At 45.3% G+C, this 25,657-nt stretch overlaps 1 protein-coding gene across 2 annotated transcripts in view; it reads left to right on the top strand.

The window, feature by feature from the left end:
• LOC120035909 (signal transducer and activator of transcription 5B-like) overlaps positions 1–19,432 on the top strand; it is a 96,070-nt gene extending 76,638 nt beyond the window's left edge. For both annotated transcript variants that reach the window (XM_038982380.1, XM_038982390.1), the window contains exons 9-20: positions 2,089–2,244; positions 4,484–4,663; positions 5,062–5,149; positions 5,755–5,877; positions 6,630–6,722; positions 6,876–7,082; positions 8,705–8,799; positions 10,026–10,168; positions 10,309–10,464; positions 10,671–10,722; positions 11,176–11,280; positions 15,909–19,432. In XM_038982380.1, the coding sequence (XP_038838308.1) occupies positions 2,089–2,244; positions 4,484–4,663; positions 5,062–5,149; positions 5,755–5,877; positions 6,630–6,722; positions 6,876–7,082; positions 8,705–8,799; positions 10,026–10,168; positions 10,309–10,464; positions 10,671–10,722; positions 11,176–11,280; positions 15,909–16,032 (1,522 nt within the window). In that variant the 3' untranslated portion in view covers positions 16,033–19,432. The remainder of the gene's footprint in view (positions 1–2,088; positions 2,245–4,483; positions 4,664–5,061; positions 5,150–5,754; positions 5,878–6,629; positions 6,723–6,875; positions 7,083–8,704; positions 8,800–10,025; positions 10,169–10,308; positions 10,465–10,670; positions 10,723–11,175; positions 11,281–15,908) is intronic.
• The last annotated feature ends 6,225 nt before the right edge of the window (positions 19,433–25,657 follow it).

Here is a 25,657-nt window from a genome sequence, read left to right as displayed (position 1 = left end):
TGACCAATAAACACATACCAAACAACAGAAAACAGGTCAGGAACGTGACAGGTACTTAACACTTTGTTATAGTCTCCTATCATAATGATTTGATCATTTGTTGCATATAAGTTCAATAAATTGGTATAAATATTTTCGAAGAAGTATGGATCATCCTGATTTGGATCATATAGATTAATGAGCCAAATCTCTTTTTCGTCCACTTTCATATTCAAAAAGATCCACCTTCCTTGCGAATCATTCCTGACTGTTTACACATTCAGATTTTCATTGTTGTTAATTAATATCATCTCACCTTTTGAGTTCCTTTGTCCATGACAGAAAATAATTTCACCACCCCATTCCCTTTTTCCACGCAACTTCATCTAAGGATGTAGAGTGAGTTGTAAACAGTATATGTTATATATATCCTGTAAACAGTACATGTTATATTCCTTTTCTTTTAGCCACGTAAAGACTGATCTTCTTTTTTTATTACCTGCTAAACCATTACATTTATCACTGGCTATACTTATTTCACCCCTTACCATAACTAGATACTATTCTCAGTCTAAATTGACCATAATTAGTGCTTATAAAGTTACTGTAACGCTCGTCGTTGGAATGAGGTGAGGACCAAAGCGCAGCGTGGTAAGTGTTCATCATTATATTTATTAAACATAGAACACTAAACAAAATAACAAAGGAGAACGAAACGCAACAGTTCTGTAAGGTGACATCCACTACACAGAAAATAATCACCCACAAAACACAATGAAAACCAGGCTACCTAAATATGGCTCCCAATCAGAGACAACGACTGACACCTGCCTCTGATTGAGAACCATACTAGGCCAAACACATAGAAAAGGACAATAGAACAAAACATAGAAAAAACAACATAGAATGCCCACCCCAACTCACGCCCTGACCAAACAAAAATAAAGACATAACAAAGGAACTAAGGTCAGAACGTGACAGTTACTGCCGTCAGAGGTATTATGACAGTCAAAATTAGAACTTTCAAATGTCTGATATTTAGAATTCAAGAAATACATTCAAGCCATATTTGTTTTATTCCCTTGCCTGTGAATCAATGCCACATATGTTAGAAAATTGAGACAAGATATTATGTGTGTAGTAAATCTGAGTAGGTTGATGTGTATGATATTGGATGTGATTTAGTGAGAGTGTGTACGATGTCTGTATAAGAGTAAGACTATAATGTGTGCTGTCCAAATAAATAATAACTCCGCCAATTTGCATGGTTGAGTGTCTATGTGTGTAACATGTAGTGCGTATAGCCTTAATATTCATGATGATAATAGTAATCCATATCGTATCACCATCATAGTTGCATCATAATTACCTTTAACATCATTGAAAAACACATCCCAGCATTTCCATAGTAATTGACGTTTCACATGATCATGAAAGAGACCTTGCATTACTCTAGAGACGGCTTCACTACAGTACAAATGTATTCCGTACAATATGTTATTAATCCCCAATGCCCCTATTCTGATATCTTCCCCTTGCTTGTTGTAAACATATATAAACATGTAGACAGACATAAAAAGATAGACAAACAAGGAACATATGAACAAGTGAATGTTAGCTGTACAGAGAGTTTGCCATCAAAGCGGAAAATAAACACAATCATTGTGAATTTCAGCAAACTACTCAGCAAACACTTAGAATGACTGTTTTCCTGTCATTCTATTCATTGAAACATTTTTCACATGATCTACAACCACTTTATTACTTGATTCTCTGAACGCTGGTCACGTTTTCAATCCTATAGAATCAGCAACGGTCCAGTGAATGTGTTTACTTGTGAACGCTCCAGCATGGAATTATTACCTTGTCTTAAACTGTATGTTTTGAACTAGACTGTAGTCTGTCTGGTTGTCTGAGCTTGTAAGAGTCTGAACTGTGAGTTGTGTGATCTTAATTTGCCCATTTTGAGAACCTTATTTCGTGTGTGTGTGTGTGTGTGTGTGTGTGTGTGTGTGTGTGTGTGTGTGTGTGTGTGTGTGTGTGTGTGTGTGTGTGTGTGTGTGTGTGTGTGTGTGTGTGTGTGTGTGTGTGTGTGTGTGTGTGATTCAGGTGTGAGAAGTTGGCAGAGACGATCTGGCAGAACAGGCAGCAGATCAGGAGAGCAGAACACCTGAGACAACAGCTTCCCATCCCCGGCCCCATCGAGGAGCTACTGAACGACCTCAACAGCACCATCACAGACATCATCTCAGCACTGGTCACCAGGTGTGTGTGTACCTGCGTGCGTTTGTGTGTGTGTGTGTGAAGTTGTTGTTATTGTTCAGTATCAAAGTGCAAGGTATTGTGAGAATAGGTTGTAGTGTGTTGGATTGTGTGCAAGTGGCTTTGAGCTGGATGTGGGTGTGTGAAAATGTGAAATTCTTATAGACACACTAATCTTCAGTGTGTATGGTACTATACAGTCATGTTTACACCCCCCCCCCCCCCATCTCCTCTGATGGGACTGAATGGAGAACATACTACACTCAGTGTGAACCCTTATACAAACCCTATCCTACTGACACAACCCCTGACTCCTTATGTGGCCAATAGAGCGTGAGATTACATTTATTACCAGAATGACATTAGAAATGACTCAGCACCGCACATCACGGGAGCCCGGTTATGTGACTCTGTGGAGCAGCAAAACGTGTGTGTGTGTTTGACTCTGAGCTGAGCCCAAGCTGGGTTGTTCTGAGGCAGGGGGAGCAAGCTGCTGATAGTTCCTACAGCAGCCCAGCCCAGCTCTGCTCCCAACCCCTGCTGAACCTGCCAATGAACACACAAACACAACCCCAGTCAGCCTGCATTAACCCTCAACGCTACAAGGAGGGAGAGATGGAGCGAGGAGAGAGGGAGGCCTGCTATAGATCCAAAAGGAGAAAGAAAACGGGAAGGGAGAGTGAACGGTTTAGAAAAGGAGAGGAAGATACAGTACGAGGAAGAGGAGGAGTGAACCGTTTCAAGGACATTAAGTGAAAGAAAGAAGGGGGATACAAAAGAGGGTCGATACGAGAGCTAAAGAGACAAAAAGTGTTTGAGACTAGAGATAAAGAGTCTACAATGATGGTGAGATGGGGAGAAAGGCTAACAGGCTCAGAAAGTTAGCTTGAGTTCCATGGTAGAGTGTTGTAGCCCTGGGGCCACTGTCTGTCAGCCTCACTGACTGGATCAGGAAGTCTTCTGACTGCTCCCAGAACCCTTTGCTCTCTCCTTATGGTCCCCACAGAGACCCATAATGCACTGAGAAGCTGTATCATTGTCAGAACGATGTCCGTTAGGCCACAGACAGGGGAGCGTTGAGAGCGTAAGAACACTACTTTTAAAGTCCATACTACCGCACTGGTGTTTCCTCTCCTCTTAATTCGCTCTTTCCTGCTCTCCAGCGAAACCACACCCACATCCTCTCTACTGTTCCCCTAAACCTCTAGCAGGCGCCTGGGAGGGAGGCTAGGGGGGAGGGAGGGTATCTCATCACTGCCTGCTCATATTGAGTACGGTCAGCCAAGCCTAAAACACAAACGGCGTACTCTACTAAAAAGCCCTCCGTGCCTGAATGAATGAGCATCATGCTGCCTGTGTGTGTGTAGCGTTTGTCTGTCTGTGCGTGTTTATGTGTGGGAGCATGAAGAGCTGACAGCTTGCATACTGTGTAACTTTCAAAAGCAGGTCAAATAGACGTAATAGGCAGTAGTGTGTGATGAGCAGAAATCCCTGTGGTGATCTGTTGGTTAAAGGGATAGTGCTAAATGTTTTCAATCAAGCCCTTTTTCTACTAACAAATAGTCAGATGAACTCATGTTTACCATTTGTATGACTCTGTGTGCAGTTTGAAGGAAGTTGAAGTTAGTTTCTGGAGCCATTGTTAACTAGCATGCAGTTGTTCCTGTAGACTTTCTGTCGTTGGGCTAACGCTAGTTAGCAATTGCTCCAGAATCTACCTTCAACTTCCTTCAAACTGCATGCAAAGACATACAAATGGTATACATGAGTTCATCTGACTCTGGGTAAGCTAAAATGTTGCACTATCCCTTTAAAGCAACCCGCTACACTTTCCTCTGACTCTAATCTGTTTGTCCTGCCCCTGTCCTCTATCTATCTATCTATCTATCTATCTATCTATCTATCTATCTATCTATCTATCTATCTATCTATCTATCTATCTATCTATCTATCTATCTATCTATCTATCTCTCTGTCTGTCTGTCTGTCTGTCTGTCTGTCTGTCTGTCTGTCTGTCTGTCTGTCTGTCTGTCTGTCTGTCTGTCTGTCTGTCTGTCTGTCTGTCTGTCTGTCTGTCTGTGTCTGTCTGTCTGTCTGTCTGTCTGTCTGTCTGTCTGTCTGTCTGTCTGTCTCTCTCTCTCTCTCTCTCTCTCTCTCGCTCTCTCTCTTTCGCTCTCTCTCTCCCTTCTCTCTCCCTTCTCTCTCTCTCTGTCTCTCTCTCCCCCTCCCTCCCTCCCTCCAGCACCTTTATCATAGAGAAGCAGCCTCCCCAGGTGCTGAAAACCCAGACCAAGTTTGTCGCCACAGTGCGTCTCCTAGTGGGCGGGAAGCTCAATGTGCACATGAACCCCCCGCAGGTCAAGGCCACCATCATCAGTGAACAGCAGGCGAAGGCCTTGCTCAAGAACGAGAACACCAGGAAGTAAGTTACAGCATAGAGCCCCCTCATCACTGATATATACTGCCTCAGTGGAATCTATGGAGCAAGTGGAGATTCCACATTTAGATGTTACTTTTGTTCGTGCCACATCCCACGTTCTACACACCTAATAGAACCCTAAAGTAGTTAGTGTATAAATCTTCCTTCCTAGTACTAAAAGAATAGCCATGTTAGCCTATCCCTAGCCCAGGGGCAAATTTGGGTAGCATATTGCAAGATTGTCAGCGTTGGCATCCTGAAAAAAACTTGCCTCACATAAATTGAAATTAGTCTTTCCCCTTCATGTTCTGTGAAAGTTTCATGACTTTATGATTAATACATCTGCTGAAGCATCTACCTCTCCTCTTCCTCCTCCTCCCTCTTCCTTCCCCCTCTCCCAGTGACAGCAGTGGAGAGATCCTTAACAACAACTGTGTGATGGAGTACCACCAGGCCACAGGAACACTCAGCGCCAACTTCAGGAACATGGTGAGGATGGATGGGGCCAGGGAGTCTCAGTCTGTAATAACACACCTAGAGAAGATTCGCTTCAGAGACAAACCCCAGCTAAACTGGAGTCCAAGAGGCTTTTGGAGATTCTGCATTCTCATTCTATGTTCATACTCATACAGATAGCATGTTACTCAGCCCATGCTGTTTTGAGTTCCCTAGGGTCCTCCATGGATAATTTACATGTAAACTCTGGCTTAAATGGATACTTCGGGATTTTGGCAATGAACTTGTGGATACCATTTTTATGTCTCTATTTCCAGAATGAAGTTAAAGGCAGAATGCTAGTAAATGTGCATTGGCTTGCGAAACTACCTCTAACTTCCTTCATACTGGACACAGGGACATACAAATGGTATCCATGAGTTCATCTGACTCTGCGGAAGTAGACAAAGGGCCTCATTGTGAAAATCTCGAAGTATCCCTTTAAATCTGCTCCTGGAATGAAAGGGAATCATGTATGTGTGTGATCAGAGAACAGCTCCTCAAAGTGAATAGTCTGGAAGATGTTTGTGTGCTGTGCTGCTGTCCTCTCCTCAACCCTCATGATCCTCCTCTCTGACCCCGCCTCCTCTTTCATGTAGTCTTTGAAGAGGATCAAGCGCTCGGACCGGCGAGGCGCGGAGTCTGTGACAGAGGAGAAGTTTACCATTCTGTTTGAGTCTCAGTTTAGCGTCGGGGGTAATGAGCTGGTTTTTCAGGTTAAGGTAAGAACTGATAACCTGGTCCCAGATCTGTTTGTGTTGTTTTGCCAACTCTTATCAATACAGCACACACAGGCTTAAGAAGAGATGAGCAGAGTGGTGGACTAGCCCAAGGTCTAACCTAGCGCCTCAGCAGCCTTTCTTTCTTTCTGGTCCTGACGAGAGAAAACAAACTGTCAGGGGAGTTTTCTCATCTGCACTGTTCAACCAATCCAGTAAATGTGGAGGAGGAGTTAAGACGGAGTGTCACCTTGTTAACATCCAAAAGAGGAAGTCACGTCACAGGCTCTCTTTCCATTTCCCTTGAAAACCAGATGCATCCAGTTGTCGTCGACCCGCAGAGAGTGGCTCAGTCAATACACCATGTTCCTTACCCTGCTCCTTCAGTAACCATATTAGAAGTAGTAATCATTGTTAAAGCTATGTCACACAAGACAAATGACCTTCACATTGTCAATGGTACAGGAAACATATATGCTCCCCTACTCTCCATAACACATTTGTTCATGTATTTCTCAGAATTATATGGATTGTTTGGTTGGAACACAAAGTGCTGTACAGTAGGTTAAAGTGGAAACATGATTTACATGAGTTGCCTTATATATACTGTATTTGATACACATACACATCTTTGTGTTTGTAATGACGCTGACCTTTTTCTTCCCTCTCTCTCTCTCTCTCTCTCTCTCTCTCTCTCTCTCTCTCTCTCTCTCTCTCTCTCTCTCTCTCTCTCTCTCTCTCTCTCTCTCTGTCAGACGTTATCACTTCCTGTGGTGGTGATCGTCCACGGTAGCCAAGACAATAACGCCACAGCAACAGTACTGTGGGACAACGCTTTTGCCGAACCCGTAAGTTCAGTGTGATCATCGTGTTTGTGTGTGTGTGTGTGTGTGTGTGATGATGTCTTTAACACTTTACATTGTTTTGTTTTTCTCTTTATGGACGCTCTAGCGTTGCCCTGGTTTAGGGGCCTTAACCCTCTCTCCTCTCCTCCTCCCCAGGGTCGAGTGCCCTTCATAGTGCCTGAAAAGGTGCTGTGGCCCCAGCTGTGTGAGGCCCTCAACATGAAGTACAAGGCGGAGGTGCAGAGTAACCGTGGCCTCTCAGAGGAGAACCTGGTCTTCCTGGCCCAGAAAGCCTTCAGTAGCGCTAGCATCAACCCTGATGACTACCGCGGCATGACCATGACCTGGTCCCAGTTCAACAGGGTAAGACCAGGGTGCGTCTCAAATGGCACCATTTTTCCTATGTGGTGCACTACTTTTTACCAGGGCCCATCTTTTGACAAGAACCCTATGGGCACTAATCAAAAGTAGTGCACTTTGTAGTGAGTAGGGTGCCATGTGGGACACAGCCCATGACTACTGACCAGTGGACTATAAGACCTGACCTCTGCGTTAGGAACAAGTTGTTGCAGAGGGGTGATATCATTTATTTGATGCTCAGATGGAATCTATTGTAGAGTTTTTACCATGCCTGGTTTGTGTATATTTTATTTAGATGTGAGTATGTGCCACTGCAGACACAGTTTACCTCTTTGGTGTTCCTTCCCGTGTTCAGAGTAATGATTCCACTATATCTGCATTGGGGGCAGCAGGTAGCCTAGTAGTTAGAGCGTTGGGCCGGTAACCGAAAGGTTGCTAGATCGAATCCCCGAGCTGACAAGGTAGAAATCTGTCATTCTGCCCCTGGACAAGGCAGTTAACCCACTGTTCCTAGGCCATCATCGTAAATAAGAATTTGTTCTTAACTGACTTGCCTAGTTAAATAAAGCTGCTCTCCAAGGGCCGAGCGAGTCTCTAATGTGTTTCTCTCTAAGGCTACGTCCCTAATGGTACCATATTCCCTACATAGGGCCCTGGTCAAAGGTAGTGCACTAGGTAGGGAATAGGGTGCCATTTAGTCTGATGAGCTCTAGTCGGCTGGCCGTGAGGTCCTCAGGTCTGGTTAATGGGCCTGTTTGTCAAGACAGGAAGGGCTAATTCAGCCCCAGGCCTCATTGGCTCCCTCTAACCAGCCACTGATGACAGAGAGCACACTCACATTCAGACCTCATTCACCACAGAGCATCAGCCTCATTAGAGAGAGAGAGGGCCTAGAAACAGGCGCTAGAACATGCACCTCAGAGCTCACTCACTGATACACACTTGCACATCATGGATGGATGTAAGGGGGTCAGCTGAACTCTGGGAAATATCTCTCACTGACTGACTGTCTATTGTAATTGCTGCTCTACACTAAATCAAATCAAATCAAATGTATTTATAAAGCCCTTCTTACATCAGCTGATATCTCAAAGTGCTGTACAGAAACCCAGCCTAAAACCCCAAACAGCAAGCAATGCAGGTGTAGAAGCACGGTGGCCAGGAAAAACTCCCTAGAAAGGCCAGAACCTAGGAAGAACCCTAGAGAGGAACCAGGCTATGAGGGGCGGCCAGCCCTCTTCTGGCTGTGCCGGGTGGAGATTATAACAGAACATGGCCAAGATGTTCAAATGTTCATAGATGACCAGCATGGTCAAATAATAATAATCACAGTGGATGTCGAGGGTGCAACAGGTCAGCACCTCAGGAGTAAATGTCAGTTGGCTTTTCATAGCCGAGCATTCAGAGTATCTCTACCGCTCCTGCCGTCTCTAGAGAGTTGAAAACAGCAGGTCGGGGACAGGTAGCACGTCCGGTAAACAGGTCAAGGTTCCATAGCCGCAGGCAGAACAGTTGAAAGTGGAGCTACTCTGTATGTGTGAGGAGAGGTTAGTGCGATTAAAGACAGACAACAAATTGTTTATCGACTGTATCAAACACAATGTCCCAATCCCTCTAACCTACAGGAGAGTCTGCCTGGCAGGAATTTCACGTTCTGGCAGTGGTTTGATGGGGTCATGGAACTCACCAAAAAACATCTCAAACCACACTGGAATGATGGGTAAGAATATATTTTTTTAAATGTCTATATTCCTAGAATTTCTACTCCAGAATAACCTGTGGAAATGAGGTTTGACTTGGATTGTGTGTTAGTGTAACATGAGATGCCTGCAGCGTGCACACACTGCCCAAGTAGACAGGGAAATGGACAGAGAAAATGGCTCAACTGAGCTAAAGGCCTCTTTTTGTTGTCGTTTGAATGGCAGCTGTAATGTGCTTTCTTTAGTGAGTTTTCTTGGTAGAGTGCACTTGGTGTTTTTTCCTCTTAAGCCCCCCTGCTGTTGCAGCCTCACATTTTGATTGGTTTTTAATCTCAATGAGCCTAGCAAAAGGCCCTCGCCACAATGGACACAGCTTTACCATAGCAACCACAGAGATATGTATCCCTACCTGTAATGGGTCAAGAGGATACAATTATTGTAGGGGAAGGGGGCGGCATGACAATGTATGTAACAATGTATCTTTGTCTGTCTCTGTCCTCATGTCCTCCTCCTGTCCTCCTCATGTCCTCCTCATATCCTCCTCATGCCCTCCACCTGTCCTCCTCATGTTCTCCTCCTGTCCTCCTCCTGTCCTCCTCCTGTTCTCCTCACGTCCTCCTCCTGTCCTCCTCATGTCCTCCTCCTGTCCTCCTCATGTCCTCCTCATATCCTCTTCATGCCCTCCTCCTGACCTCCTGCTGTCCTCCTCATGTCCTCCTCATGTCCTCCTCATGTCCTCCTCATATCCTCTTCATGACCTCCTCCTGACCTCCTCCTGTCCTCCTCCTGTCCTCCTCATGTCCTCCTCATATCCTCTTCATGACCTCCTCCTGTCCTCCTCCTGTCCTCCTCATGTCCTCCTCATGTCCTCCTCATATCCTCTTCATGACCTCCTCCTGACCTCCTCCTGTCCTCCTCCTGTCCTCCTCCTGTCCTCCTCATATCCTCTTCATGACCTCCTCCTGACCTCCTCCTGTCCTCCTCCTGTCCTCCTCCTGTCCTCCTCCTGACCTCCTCCTGTCCTCCTCCTGTCCTCCTCATGTCCTACTTATGCCCTCCTCCTGACCTCCTCCTGTCCTCCTCCTGTCCTCCTCATGTCCTACTTATGCCCTCCTCCTGGGCTTTTTATTATCTGTACATTTGTCTGTCTGTGTTTTCCCTCTCTCCATATCTCCCTCTTGATGTCTCTCCCCTTCTCTCTCTCTCTCTCTCTCTCTCTCTTCCTCCCTCCGTTCTCTATGTACAGGGCGATCCTGGGATTTGTGAACAAGCAGCAGGCCCAGGACATGTTGATGTCCAAACCCAACGGGACCTTCCTGCTCCGCTTCAGCGACTCTGAGATCGGAGGGATCACTATCGCCTGGGTGGCTGAGAATCCCAACAAACCAGGTACTGACAACCAACCAGTCAAGCGATCAATCAATTCATTATTTTGTCAGTTAGTCAATTAGTCAACAAATTAATCTTCAACGGAGAAGGTCTGTAAAAATAGCCAAGTGGTACTAAAGTAAGTGTGGCTATTTTTCCAGGGGAGAGGATGGTGTGGAACCTCATGCCCTACACAGCCAAAGACTTCTCCATCCGCTCTTTGGCTGACCGCATCAGTGACCTCAACCACCTCCTGTTCCTCTACCCAGACAGACCCAAGGATGAGGTCTTCTCCAAATACTACACACCACCCCTGTGTATGTACCTAACCTCTATTCATCTCTATAAAAATAAATTAGGACATATAATTATACTGTAGTATCTATTCTCTATATCTGTTGCAATTTGGTCAGATAGAGGCTTATAACAGCCACACTGAGGAACCTGTGAATGTGGACCATATCTGCAGTCTGAACATAGCGATTCTCCCTGTCTCTCCTTCCCTTGCCATTCTCTCTTACAGCCAAAGCAGTGGATGGATACGTGAAACCGCAGATCAAACAAGTGGTACCAGAGTAAGTCTCTCTCTCTCTCTGTGGCGATAGGGCTGATTTAATCGCCTAGCAATGTGGCCTGAATGCAGATCAACCATTAGGTCTTCACTCCAGATGGAGGAACCAATTAGAGCCCAGCATCCGCGGGCCTGAGGGCGCCTCTGTCCCTCTCATCACTGCACTTAGTAATGTCAGTCTGGGTAATGAGTTAGCAGGGTCCCTATTGTTACCAAGGGTCTGTGGGCCTCTCAGTGGGAGGGCTCCAGGTGCTGCTGCCCAGCACCCTGCCTAACCTGATCCTGCCTGCTGCTCAAAGGGACTGGTAATTAATGAAGCAGAGGAGGAGCAGGAGGGGGGGGTGGTGGTGAGGGATGTTGATGAAGGTTGCCGTGGTAACCGACAAAGCTGGCGTTCGGAATGACGTTCTCTGACTCGTGCCCGTGTGTCTGTCTGTCTGTTTGTCTGGACCTGCAGGTTCACCACGACCAATCCTGACCCAGCAGCAAACCCCACCTACATGGATCACGGAGCCTCCCCTGTTGTCAGTCACCCTCCAAACTACGGCATATACCCGCCTATGTGAGTATAGATTACATATGTGTGCGTGCATGTGTGAGAGTGAGGTGTGTGTGTCTGATGGCCTGTGTTACTAACTGGTTCCTGTGTTGTGAGGTGTGTGTATGTCTGATGGTCTGTGTTACTAACTGGTTCCTGTGTTGTGACGTGTGTGTGTCTGATGGACTGTGTTACTAACTGGTTCCTGTGTTGTGAGGTGTGTGTGTCTGATGGCCTGTGTTACTAACTGGTCCCTGTGTTGTGAGGTGTGTGTGTGTCTGATGGCCTGTGTTACTAACTGGTTCCTGTGTTGTGAGGTGTGTGTGTCTGGTGGCCTGTGTTACTAACTGGTTCCTGTGTTGTGAGGTGTGTGTGTGTCTGATGGCCTGTGTTACTAACTGGTCCCTGTGTTGTGAGGTGTGTGTGTGTCTGATGGCCTGTGTTACTAACTGGTTCCTGTGTTGTGAGGTGTGTGTGTCTGATGGCCTGTGTTACTAACTGGTTCCTGTGTTGTGAGGTGTGTGTGTCTGATGGCCTGTGTTACTAACTGGTTCCTGTGTTTTGAGGTGTGTGTGTCTGATGGCCTGTGTTACTAACTGGTTCCTGTGTTGTGAGGTGTGTGTGTCTGATGGCCTGTGTTACTAACTGGTTCCTGTGTTGTGAGGTGTGTGTGTCTGATGGCCTGTGTTACTAACTGGTTCCTGTGTTGTGAGGTGTGTGTGTCTGATGGCCTGTGTTACTAACTGGTTCCTGTGTTGTGAGGTGTGTGTGTCTGATAATCTGTGTTACTAACTGGTTCCTGTGTTGTGAGGTGTGTGTGTGTGTCTGATGTTCTGTGTTACTAACTGGTTCCTGTGTTGTGAGGTGTGTGTGTCTGATGGCCGGTGTTACTAAATGGTCCCTGTGTTGTGAGGTGTGTGTGTCTGATGGCCTGTGTTACTAACTGGTCCCTGTGTTGTGAGGTGTGTGTGTCTGATGGCCTGTGTTACTAACTGGTTCCTGTGTTGTGACGTGTGTGTGTCTGATGGCCTGTGTTACTAACTGGTTCCTGTGTTGTGAGGTGTGTGTGTCTGATGGCCTGTGTTACTAACTGGTTCCTGTGTTGTGAGGTGTGTGTGTCTGATGGCCTGTGTTACTAACTGGTTCCTGTGTTGTGAGGTGTGTGTGTCTGATGGACTGTGTTACTAACTGGTTCCTGTGTTGTGAGGTGTGTGTGTCTGATGTTCTGTGTTACTAACTGGTTCCTGTGTTGCGAGGTGTGTGTGTCTGATGGCCTGTGTTACTAACTGGTTCCTGTGTTGTGAGGTGTGTGTGTCTGATGGCCTGTGTTACTAACTGGTTCCTGTGTTGTGAGGTGTGTGTGTCTGATGGCCTGTGTTACTAACTGGTCCCTGTGTTGTGAGGTGTGTGTGTCTGATGGCCTGTGTTACTAACTGGTTCCTGTGTTGTGAGGTGTGTGTGTCTGATGGCCTGTGTTACTAACTGGTTCCTGTGTTGTGAGATGTGTGTGTCTGATGGCCTGTGTTACTAACTGGTTCCTGTGTTGTGAGGTGTGTGTGTCTGATGGCCTGTGTTACTAACTGGTTCCTGTGTTGTGAGGTGTGTGTGTCTGATGGCCTGTGTTACTAACTGGTCCCTGTGTTGTGAGGTGTGTGTGTGTGTGTGTCTGATGGCCTGTGTTACTAACTGGTTCCTGTGTTGTGAGGTGTGTGTGTGTCTGATGGCCTGTGTTACTAACTGGTCCCTGTGTTGTGACGTGTGTGTGTGTCTGATGGCCTGTGTTACTAACTGGTTCCTGTGTTGTGAGGTGTGTGTGTCTGATGGCCTGTGTTACTAACTGGTTCCTGTGTTTTGAGGTGTGTGTGTCTGATGGCCTGTGTTACTAACTGGTTCCTGTGTTGTGAGGTGTGTGTGTCTGATGGTCTGTGTTACTAACTGGTCCCTGTGTTGTGAGGTGTGTGTGTCTGATGGCCTGTGTTACTAACTGGTTCCTGTGTTGTGAGGTGTGTGTGTCTGATGGCCTGTGTTACTAACTGGTTCCTGTGTTTTGAGGTGTGTGTGTGTCTGATGGCCTGTGTTACTAACTGGTCCCTGTGTTGTGAGGTGTGTGTGTGTCTGATGGCCTGTGTTACTAACTGGTCCCTGTGTTGTGAGGTGTGTGTGTCTGATGGCCTGTGTTACTAACTGGTTCCTGTGTTTTGAGGTGTGTGTGTGTCTGATGGCCTGTGTTACTAACTGGTCCCTGTGTTGTGAGGTGTGTGTGTGTCTGATGGCCTGTGTTACTAACTGGTCCCTGTGTTGTGAGGTGTGTGTGTCTGATGGCCTGTGTTACTAACTGGTTCCTGTGTTGTGAGGTGTGTGTGTCTGATGGCCTGTGTTACTAACTGGTCCCTGTGTTGTGAGGTGTGTGTGTGTCTGATGGCCTGTGTTACTAACTGGTCCCTGTGTTGTGACGTGTGTGTGTGTGTCTGATGGCCTGTGTTACTAACTGGTCCCTGTGTTGTGACGTGTGTGTGTGTCTGATGGCCTGTGTTACTAACTGGTTCCTGTGTTGTGAGGTGTGTGTGTCTGATGGCCTGTGTTACTAACTGGTCCCTGTGTTGTGAGGTGTGTGTGTCTGATGGCCTGTGTTACTAACTGGTCCCTGTGTTGTGACGTGTGTGTGTGTCTGATGGCCTGTGTTACTAACTGGTTCCTGTGTTGTGAGGTGTGTGTGTCTGATGGCCTGTGTTACTAACTGGTCCCTGTGTTGTGAGGTGTGTGTGTGTGTGTGTCTGATGGCCTGTGTTACTAACTGGTTCCTGTGTTGTGAGGTGTGTGTGTGTCTGATGGCCTGTGTTACTAACTGGTCCCTGTGTTGTGACGTGTGTGTGTGTCTGATGGCCTGTGTTACTAACTGGTTCCTGTGTTGTGAGGTGTGTGTGTCTGATGGCCTGTGTTACTAACTGGTTCCTGTGTTTTGAGGTGTGTGTGTCTGATGGCCTGTGTTACTAACTGGTTCCTGTGTTGTGAGGTGTGTGTGTCTGATGGCCTGTGTTACTAACTGGTTCCTGTGTTGTGAGGTGTGTGTGTCTGATGGTCTGTGTTACTAACTGGTCCCTGTGTTGTGAGGTGTGTGTGTCTGATGGCCTGTGTTACTAACTGGTTCCTGTGTTGTGAGGTGTGTGTGTCTGATGGCCTGTGTTACTAACTGGTTCCTGTGTTTTGAGGTGTGTGTGTGTCTGATGGCCTGTGTTACTAACTGGTCCCTGTGTTGTGAGGTGTGTGTGTGTCTGATGGCCTGTGTTACTAACTGGTCCCTGTGTTGTGAGGTGTGTGTGTCTGATGGCCTGTGTTACTAACTGGTTCCTGTGTTTTGAGGTGTGTGTGTGTCTGATGTCCTGTGTTACTAACTGGTCCCTGTGTTGTGAGGTGTGTGTGTGTCTGATGGCCTGTGTTACTAACTGGTCCCTGTGTTGTGAGGTGTGTGTGTCTGATGGCCTGTGTTACTAACTGGTTCCTGTGTTGTGAGGTGTGTGTGTCTGATGGCCTGTGTTACTAACTGGTCCCTGTGTTGTGAGGTGTGTGTGTGTCTGATGGCCTGTGTTACTAACTGGTCCCTGTGTTGTGACGTGTGTGTGTGTGTCTGATGGCCTGTGTTACTAACTGGTCCCTGTGTTGTGACGTGTGTGTGTGTCTGATGGCCTGTGTTACTAACTGGTTCCTGTGTTGTGAGGTGTGTGTGTCTGATGGCCTGTGTTACTAACTGGTCCCTGTGTTGTGAGGTGTGTGTGTCTGATGGCCTGTGTTACTAACTGGTTCCTGTGTTGTGAGGTGTGTGTGTCTGATGGCCTGTGTTACTAACTGGTTCCTGTGTTGTGAGGTGTGTGTGTCTGATAATCTGTGTTACTAACTGGTTCCTGTGTTTTGAGGTGTGTGTGTCTGATGGCCTGTGTTACTAACTGGTTCCTGTGTTGTGAGGTGTGTGTGTCTGATGGCCTGTGTTACTAACTGGTCCCTGTGTTGTGAGGTGTGTGTGTGTCTGATGGCCTGTGTTACTAACTGGTTCCTGTGTTGTGAGGTGTGTGTGTCTGATGGCCTGTGTTACTAACTGGTTCCTGTGTTGTGAGGTGTGTGTGTCTGATGGCCTGTGTTACTAACTGGTTCCTGTGTTGTGAGGTGTGTGTGTCTGATGGCCTGTGTTACTAACTGGTTCCTGTGTTGTGAGGTGTGTGTATGTCTGATGGTCTGTGTTACTAACTGGTCCCTGTGTTGTGAGGTGTGTGTGTCTGATGGCCTGTGTTACTAACTGGTTCCTGTGTTGTGAGGTGTGTGTGTCTGATGGCCTGTGTTACTAACTGGTTCCTGTGTTGTGAGGTGTGTGTGTCTGATGGCCTGTGTTACTAACTGGTTCCTGTGTTGTGAGGTGTGTGTGTCTGATGGCCTGTGTTACTAACTGGTTCCTGTGTTGTGAGGTGTGTGTGTCTGATGGCCTGTGTTACTAACTGGTTCCTGTGTTGTGAGGTGTGTGTGTCTGATGGCCTGTGTTACTAACTGGTCCCTGTGTTGTGAGGTGTGTGTGTCTGATGGCCTGTGTTACTAACTGGTCCCTGTGTTGTGAGGTGTGTGTGTCTGATGGCCTGTGTTACTAACTGGTTCCTGTGTTGTGGCAGGAGTGACTCCATGTTAGATGCGGATGGTGACTTTGACCTGGATGACACCATGGACGTGGCGCGACACGTTGAGGAGCTGCTGCGGCGACCGATGGAGAGCCAATGGAGCGGCCAGCAGTCGTGACCCTCAATCTCTGACCCCTGACACCAACAAAAGAACCCCGCACCTTTTGACATTTCTGATGGTTTAATTCCATTAATTTCCTCCTGTTTTAATTCAGATAGCTTTAATGTGAAATGTTAATAATATTTGTGATTGTTTTTTAGTTTTTTCTTCTCAGCAAGCAAAATGCATGTCAGTGACCTTTTTTCAGTTTGTCTCTGTACGTATCTGTAAAACAGACTAGGTATAAATGCAAAAAACGACAATGTTACGGTATTGTATAAAAAAGAAAAGTCTTTCAATTCACGTATGTATTTTCATTTGGTCATAATTCTAACAAAGATTTTTAAAGAGCACTCTCTACAACCGGTATGAAGTCATTTAAACAGTTTGTTTAAATGTTTTTGTTTAGTTATTTTATTATTGTAAATGGTTTATCAACAGAGTTTTTTAATTCAATCCGCCCTCTGCCAAAAAAGAGAAAAACTTAAATGAAGAATTTGTTGTTATTGACAACATCATCGGATTTGTTGCTGAGGGTAGTTTCAAGTAGTAGTATAATAATTCTGAATCTTTACACACTAAACTCCAAGCAGAATGGCTCTCATTTCATTCTCAGAGCACACTGAGTATCTATGTCACACACACACGCACGCACACAAGGATGCATCACACACACACACACATGCACACACTGTTGCATAACATACATCAGCTCCAGCTGAAACTTGGGGACTTTGGGCCCCCTCTACACTCACAGCGATATTTTAGTTTCCTGTATTTGCACACAGATGTAATGTAAATACAAGCATGTATCCAGCATGGCCACTCAGGTCTCTGGACAGCCCATAGAGATAGATAGAGGACTCATCATTAATATAACCCGTTTTTAACATGGCCATTGCCATTGAGGTCTTCCACCATTTTAAAGTTGTCAACTGGGTGGGGATTCCTATGGGTTGTACTACTTTAGTACCTCAACGGTGCTGCTCATGCTGTTACACAGACGCTTTAATGGCACAGATACAAAGATGAGTCCTCTATCTATCTCCCCTCCATACCCCTGTAGATGATGTATGTGCCATCAACGCTACCTCTCATTACCACTCTGTCTGTCTGTCTGTCTGTCTGTCTGTCTGTCTGTCTGTCTGTCTGTCTGTCTGTCTGTCTGTCTGTCTGTCTGTCTGTCTGTCTGTCTGTCTGTCTGTCTGTCTGTCTGTCTGTCTGTCTGTCTGTCTGTGTCTGTCCGGTGTTTTAAACAACTCATTTGGTCATGTCTTGTTATTGGTTGTGACGTCTAGTGTTAACAATCTATTTGGGGAGCTGTTTGGATGTGTGTAGGGGAGCTGAGGTCACTGGGGTGTGTGTGGAGGTTGGGGTTTAGTTGGGGGATCTGTAGGAAAGTCCATTGCTAGGACTGATGGTAGAAGAGTCTCTATACTGGGTCCTTATTGGCTTAGTATTGTGCATCTGCTGAAGTACACTAACTACTCGATCCATAGCCTGAGATGACTAGTGGAGATCTAATTCAACTCATTTTACCAATGTGGCAGAGATGCATTTTTTGAAGATTTAAAGCTAATTCCCTGCAATGCTACCAGTTTTGCCATGGGGTGGAGATACATTTTTGCAGTTCTAAAGCAAATTTCCTGTAATTCTACACATTTTGCCATTACTTATGTCATGTTAATGATATCTGAGTGAGTGTGACTAGCTAGACTAACTTGCCACTGTAAGCTGTTAGCTGACATGGCTAATTAAGTGACTGTCAGTGACAAAACAGGAGAAAAACGTCTGATGCACAACCACATTTCGAACCTTCACCTTCTAACTTTCAACAGTAAATTTAGACCCCAACTGAGTTTTTTTTAAAACGGCCCGGACCCTAAGCGACCGCTTATATCGCTAATGTCTTGAGCCAGCCCTGATGGTACTCCTGTCTGTCTATCTCTGCCTGTTTTTTCTCTCTCTGTCTATCTCTGTCCGTAAGCCTGTCTCCTGTTTTCTGTTATTACTGATCACTGTTGCTAAATCTGCATGTGCATGTCTGTCTCTGTGTGATATAACATAAAACATCAACTGACAACCTGAGGTACAGATATATAGCTATGTGTGCAGACAATATGAGGCGCTTGAACACTTGACTCATCAGTCCTGAGCATGAAGGCCATTGCTACCATAAAGTTTGGGATATTTTGGCACTGGCTCACTCCCTGTCTTTCATCCAAGATGTTGTAGTGGGTCTGTCTCCATATAGTCCCAGCAGGATTCGTCTGCCATAGTACACCTTAGCTACCGCAGTTTAACAAAGCATCTAACGATAGATCCACTTGTTGCCGTGGCTACGCTGTTCTCCCCCCACACTCCCCCCACATACACACACACACACACACTTCTGAACCATTGGGCAATATCATGACGACAGCAACACCACACAACCCCCACAGTCATATTACACACACACACACACAAACACACACACACACACACACACACGACCCATCCCCTCTATTCATAAGCTCTGCCCTCTCAGGAATGAAGCCCTATGCTTGGTTGATGTATCATAAAATGAAAAAAAGACAAATAGAGTCTCTGTCTATCAGTGGAGGCTGGTGGGAGGAGCTATAGGAGGATGGGCTTATTGTAATGGCTGGAATGGAATTAATGGAACGGAGTCAAACATGTTGTTTCCATATGTTCGATGTGTTTTGATACAGTTCCATTGATTCCGTTTCAGCCCTTACAATGAGCCCATCCTCCTATAGCTCCTCCCACCAGCCTCCTCTGCTATCTATATACAGCATATATGAATTTATTTTCTGTACCATAATTCTATTTTATTACGGTATACTGTATGTCTGTGGCACGCCCCTCTGAATGTAATCCCATTGCATGACCTGAGGAGGGTGTACGTATAACATGGCAGCCACTGCAACCTCTTAGGTTTCATCAGAAGTTTCTGAAAAAAGCCATATTGCAAAACAGGAATCAGAAGAATGTTGCTTTTGTGTTTGTCCAGCTGACATTATTTAGTCTTTTCCTATCTTTGTTTCTTTCATTTTTCCCGGTCAAAACAGCTAGTTTTTTCTTTTGTAGTTCTTGATTTCACTGATGTTTTTTGAAGAGTCAAAGCTACATGGGAATTCTTGTGACGTTTCATTTAAAAAAAACATTATTCTAATCATTTCAAACTTGGATCTTTGCTTCACCTTAGTTAATCTATGTACTCTGGAAGCTGTATATGAGGCTGTGTTCTGTTCAGTGTTAGTTCCACGTTTGTGGTTGGGTTTTAGCACTTCGGTTGTGTTTAAAAAAAAAAAAATGCAATTGAAGAAGAAAGTTTTATAAATAATTTCAACAGTAACATGTATAATGAAAAATAAGTTGTGACTGAATAAATGTAATGGTTTATTTGTTCACATTCCATTGTCAGTCTGAACTGCACCTTATCAATACTGTACATGAGACCATTTCAATAGAGTCGATTCCGAATGTAAACTCAAATTCCAATTCTAATTTCTTCTCATTGAGCATTGAAGCATTGAATTTAGTTTACTTTCTGAATTGACTGCATTGAAAAGGAATCGACCCAAACCCTGACTTTCAACAGCCTTCTGACTGGGTGTGGGCATCATAGCACCGCTATAACATAGCAGCACTACATGCCTTTTTACACTTGTCCTCTAACACATAGATGAATGCAGCAATCTGCTGTTGAGTGACATGAGCTGTGATCATTGCATGTTATACATTATAATTATCAGATCAGATTGCACTGAAGCACCTTTGTGATTCTAACCTCTCACTAAGCCAAACTGCATTTAGACAGGCATATGAACAAATACTCACTCACTATACGTTTGGTGTACTTGAATGAAGAGAGACCAATAATCACAAGCAAATAAGGGGACTCTATGCAATGCAGCAGTGATGTTGATATTGAACTGAACCTCATTAACCTACCTATTTGCCTTAAAGGTCCAATCAGAAGCTACTACATCCATTTGAACTAAGCCCCTTTCCTCTTCCTCTTCCTATCTAGGCTTTGATGGACTGACATGTCACTGCTCAGATGCAATCTCTGATCCACTGCACGCACTACCTCTTCCTTTCTTTCGTTCGCTCTGTCTATATCTCTCTCTCCCTCTAAACCTTATGTCGCTCCATCTCCCTCCACACTGGTTTATGTGATCGGTTGTCCAGTGGCAACTCACATCTGCTATCTTGTGGCAGGAACACATATTGTCTCTGAGACACAGTACCGGACTGGTATGTACTGTCCCTTTAATGCCAGAGGGGCTTTTCTCACCTGTCACTCAGGGCCCAAGGGACATGGAAAAGTGATAAGACAATTTAATTAACCTAATGCATGACCTGCAATCGACTCTCACCCCATTGATTACTGTAAAATAGATTATGATTGTCAATCTCCTATGGAACAGACAGATCCAAGACCCACTGTTTGCCTTCTCAACAAATAACTCAATCACATTTACTATATTATAATCCATTTTTTTCAATTTTTTAAAACATCAGGCATGTCTGGAGGTCAGAGAGCGACTGTTGCTTGGATACGAAACTGCACGTGGTTGCTTGGTTACTGTTCAATATTCACAACAATAGCTTTAAAAGCGTTGGACAGTGAATACAATTCAATGTAACACAGCAGTAAGGCGAAATGTGCAATTTTTTAAAATTGAAAACATGCAGTATACAGGAGGACACTGCTGTTTTCTTTCAGTTGACAACAGACAATTCTGCAGATAAAACAAACAGAAATAGTACAGGAAACCAGCCTTTCACACAATAAAGCAGTTCTTCCAGCAAAGGAAATGGTTAGAGCATTTAGGGCATGTGAAAGGGAAAGGAGGAGACCTAGTCAGTTGTACAACTGAATGCATTCAACTGAAATGTATCTTCTGCATTTAACCCACCCCTCTGAATCAGAGGGTGAATGTGTGGGGTGATTACAGTAGAATATTGTATACTGTAGTATAATAAGGTATACTATATAAATATAGTATTATAAGGTATTCACAGCCATATCTTACTTGACATTGGATTGTATATACTCAAGATAAAAGGCTCTGGGAGAGTTGCCAGTCTATCACCCACCAGCTGCTATGTATTGCCTCGCTGCACAGGACTGAAATGACCAGCTTTTTCAATGGAGCAGTTGGATCCGTCCTCTCGTTCTACCTTGTGACCACTAGATGTCCTCAGTGCCCAATGTGATTCCTGCACCCTGCAATAACACTGGGAATGAAAATGAACGTTGAAACGAAGCATAATGCCAGTCAGCAGTATGCATAGGATGCATGTGGGACATGTCACGAGATGAACATGTTGTAACAGGAATAGAAAAACCACGACAGACGTGCTTTTTAAAATGCGCCCTTCTGTTAGGTTCATATCATCATCCCAGCTCAATAAAGCTGTCTCTCAGTCTCTCCTACAGGTCAAAAATTTGAATATTTAGCCACGGCCTGGACGTCCTCCCCAGGAAACATCTTTCATCAGATAATTAAGATGCAAATTGGCACTAATTACCATCGTATTAGTCTATGCATACAAATTAATCTTTGTATCAACTCTAGTAATTAGGGGCTCCAGTGGAAGGAGGTCCAGTCGAGGCACAAAGGGCACAGAAAACCCCAGCCCTGCTCTGATTGATAAGTAGAGAGTGTTAACACGGAGGGTGTTTAAGGAACGAGTTTAATTTCCTCCCTCCACAGAGGTCATGTGAGTGAGCACAGGAAGTGATGTGTAAGAGAAACAGAAAGTATGATGGTTATGCTCTGGGAGGAATGCCCTCAGACCCCCTGCTGTGGGGATTCTCCGCTTACTTCACAAATAAACAAATTACACTTTTGGGGATTATTCAGCCTCATCTTGTGTCAGAGTTCCCTCTCGTATTATACACAAGCACTATTCCCCCTGACAAGACGCAGCATCTTCAACTGATTCTGTTAGGTAGAACTGCTTCTCTTATGTAGACAAACCCCTGTAGCTATTATTTTCGATATGTTGTGCATTGGTAAACAAGAATACCCTATCCATTTGTAATCAATAACTTGATTTCCTGTATTGATACATAATCATTCTCACCATGCATGAATGAGGTGAGCCTGAATGAGGTAAGAGGTTCGTAACGTCTGTGGTCAAATGTCTTAAATACAAGATATGGCCGGGTCACACATATACAAAAAAAAACTTCCATGGTAACGATTTGACCTTATGACCTCAACCTCCAGGACAAAAACCCTGTGGGACCTGCACCGTCAGATTACCCAGCAGTCAAAGGGCCTTTCATCAGCCGTGATTGGGTAACCCTAATTAATACTATTGTCATCAATACAATCTAAAATGATCTGGCTTCTCCTGGAGAGGGGCTCGAGGGATCAGGGTTGAGGGTGGGGGGATGTATGGATGGCTATCCCTTCATATGTCTGTGGTTCACATAGGGGGGAGGTGGGGGCGACGGGAGGGGAAGGGAGACAGCACAACTCCGGTTCACTTCCTGTCACAGGAAGCTACAAGCAACTTCAGTGGAAATCAAACAGGGTGTGATTTAATTGTTAGTGGCATGATAGTCAAATGGAAAACACCGCAGCAACTGCTTTCCATTTCCTTTTCTGTTGATCTCTCACAGCCTCTCTTGTATTCTCTCTCTGTGTCTCTCTATCACTCTCTCTCTCTCTCCAGCTCTCATTCATAATAATTCCATTCTCCTCCCCAGTAGAGTAGGACCATCCTCATCTGTTCATCACATCTTTCTTCCTAAGTGGAGGAGTGTTAGCACACCAGTTACCAGTTTGCAGTTATGCAGCATATGATAAGGTCCTTGGTTAATAAGTCCTAGTGTGGTTCCTCCGTGTGGGTCCTGGAGGGGCTCCTGTTTGAGTTTGAGGCTTGGGAGCCAAAGGAATTTGAAGATTAAAGTGAGACAGCCTGGCTGGAAGGCTTGGAGCAGGACTTTTAAAAGCAGGACTTATTCTGAATTATTTCTGAAGATGCATAATACATGAATCAGAGTGTGTGTGAGAGAGAGAGAGAGTATGAGAGAGAGAGAGAGAGAGAGAGAGAGAGAGAGAGAGAGAGAGAGCTACCTCACCCCAACCTCTCCCCTTCCTTCTTGACTTATTGTTCTCATCAGTAGTATCCCTCACCTCCAACTCTCCTTCTCACCTTTCCATCCACCCCATTTTTCTTAATTTTTCTCCCCAATGTGTTCATTCCACCAACATCTCCCTCTCTCTACTGCTCTCTCCCTCTCTCTACTGCTCTCTCTCTCTCTCTCTCTCTCTCTCTCTCTCTCTCTCTCTCTCTCTCTCTCTCTCTCTCTCTCTCTCTCTCTCTCTCTCTCTCTCTCTCTCTCTCTCTCTCTCTCTCTCTCTCTCTCTCTCTCTCTCTCTCTCTCTCTCTCTCTCTCTCTCTCTCTCTCTCTCTCTCTATCTATCTCTCTAGCCCAGCATCTGAACGACTGTGTTCTAGAAGAATCAGCCGTGTATAAATAATTCACATTGAGAAGTAGTTTCTGGTCAATGAGTACATAGACTGACCCGCTGGCTGGCTGGCTGACTGGCTGGCTGACTAGCTGGCTGGCTGACTGGCAGACTGACTGGTGTAAGACGGATGAGGCAGCTGCAGGATGTATGCTACTGCCCTCATTTAAGTTTACAGAAAGGAAGAAAACATACATACACACACACACACACACACACACACACACACACACACACACACACACACACACACACACACACACACACACACACACACACACACACACACACACACACACACAAACATGCACACTCTATCCTAGTTCACACTCCTTCAATTCAAAGACACATCAATGCCATAGAAAACCACAGAGCAGCTGATCTGACCGCTCATCCATACTGCAGGATTCAGATTTGTCTGGTCTGACAAAAAAACAAGCCACTTCTGGGTTTGATTATAATGACTTGGTTTGACAATAATGACCAAACACTCTGAGCATCTCTACCGCAGCAGCACACCATTTCTCTCCTTCCAATTGGCTGTGGTGTGATTTGTCCTTTCCGTGGGTTATAACTGAACTGTATTATCTGTGTTTGTTGTTCATCATTCCTCAAATCAAATCACATTTTATTGGTCACATACACATGGTTAGCAGATGTTAATGCGAGTGTAGCGAAATACTTGTGCTTCTAGTTCCGACCATGCTGTAATATCTAACAAATAATCTAGCAATTTCACAACAACTACCTTTTAGACACAAGTGTAAAGGAATGAATAAGAATATGTACATATACATATATGGATGAGCGATGGCCGAACGGCATAGGCAAGATGCAATAGATGGTATAGAGTACAGTATATATACTGTACATATGAGATGAGTAATGTAGGGTATGTAAACATTATATAAAGTGGCATTGTTTAAAGTGACTAGTGATACATTTATTACATCCAATTATTAAAGTGGCTAGAGATTTGAGTCAGTAAGTTGGCAGCAGCCACTCAATGTTAGTGATGGCTGTTTAACAGTCTGATGGCCTTGAGATAGAAGCTGTTTTTCAGTCTCTCGGTCCCAACTTTGATGCACCTGTACTGACCTTGCCTTCTGGATGATAGCGGGGTGAACAGGCAGTGGCTCGGGTGGTTGTTGTCCTTGATGATCTTTATGGCCTTCCTGTGACATTGGGTGGTGTAGGTGTCCTGGAGGGCAGGTAGTTTGCCCCCTGTGATGCGTTGTGCAGACCTCACTACCCTCTGGAGAGCCTTACGGGTGTGGGCGGAGCAGTTGCCGTACCAGGCGGTGATACAGCCAGACAGGATGCTCTCCATTGTGCATCTGTAAAAGTTTGTGAGTGTTTTTGGTGACAGGCCAAATTTCTTCGGCCTCCTGAGGTTGAAGAGGCATTGTTGCGCCTTCTTCACCACGCTGTCTGTGTGGGTGGACCATTTCAGTTTGTCCGTGATGTGTACACCGAGGAACTTAAAACTTTTCACCTTCTCCACTACTGTCCCGTCGATGTGGATAGGGGGGTGCTCCCTCTGCTGTTTCCTGAAGTCCACAATCATCTCCTTTGTTTTGTTGACATTGAGTGAGAGGTTATTTTCCTGACACCACACTCCGAGGGCCCTCGCCGTCTCGTCGTTGTTGGTAATCAAGCCTACCACTGTAGTGTCGATGATTGAGTTGGAGGTGTGCATGGCCACGCAGTCATGGGTGAACAGGGAATACAGGAGAGGGCTGAGAACGCACCCTTGTGGGGCCCCAGTGTTGAGGATCAGCGGGGTGGAGATGTTGTTTCCTACCCTCACCACCTGGGGGCGGCCCGTCAGAAAGTCCAGGACCCAGTTGCACAGGGCGGGGTCGAGACCCAGGGTCTCGAGCTTAATGACGAGTTTGGAGGGTACTATGGTGTTAAATGCTGAGCTGTAGTCGATGAACAGCATTCTTACATAGGTATTCCTCTTGTCCAGGTGGGTTAGGGCAGTGTGCAGTGTGATTGCGATTGCGTCGTCTGTGGACCTATTGGGGCGGTAAGCAAATTGGAGTGGTTCTAGGGTGTCAGGTAGGGTGGAGAAGATATGATCCTTGACTTGTATCTCAAAGCACTTCATGATGACGGAAGTGAGTGCTACGGGGCGG

This window comes from Salvelinus namaycush, chromosome 3, assembly GCF_016432855.1.
Source record: "Salvelinus namaycush isolate Seneca chromosome 3, SaNama_1.0, whole genome shotgun sequence".
Classification (NCBI taxonomy): Eukaryota; Metazoa; Chordata; class Actinopteri; order Salmoniformes; family Salmonidae; genus Salvelinus; species Salvelinus namaycush.
Note: the sequence above shows the minus strand (reverse complement) of the source record. Positions and strands in the feature narration are given on the sequence as shown.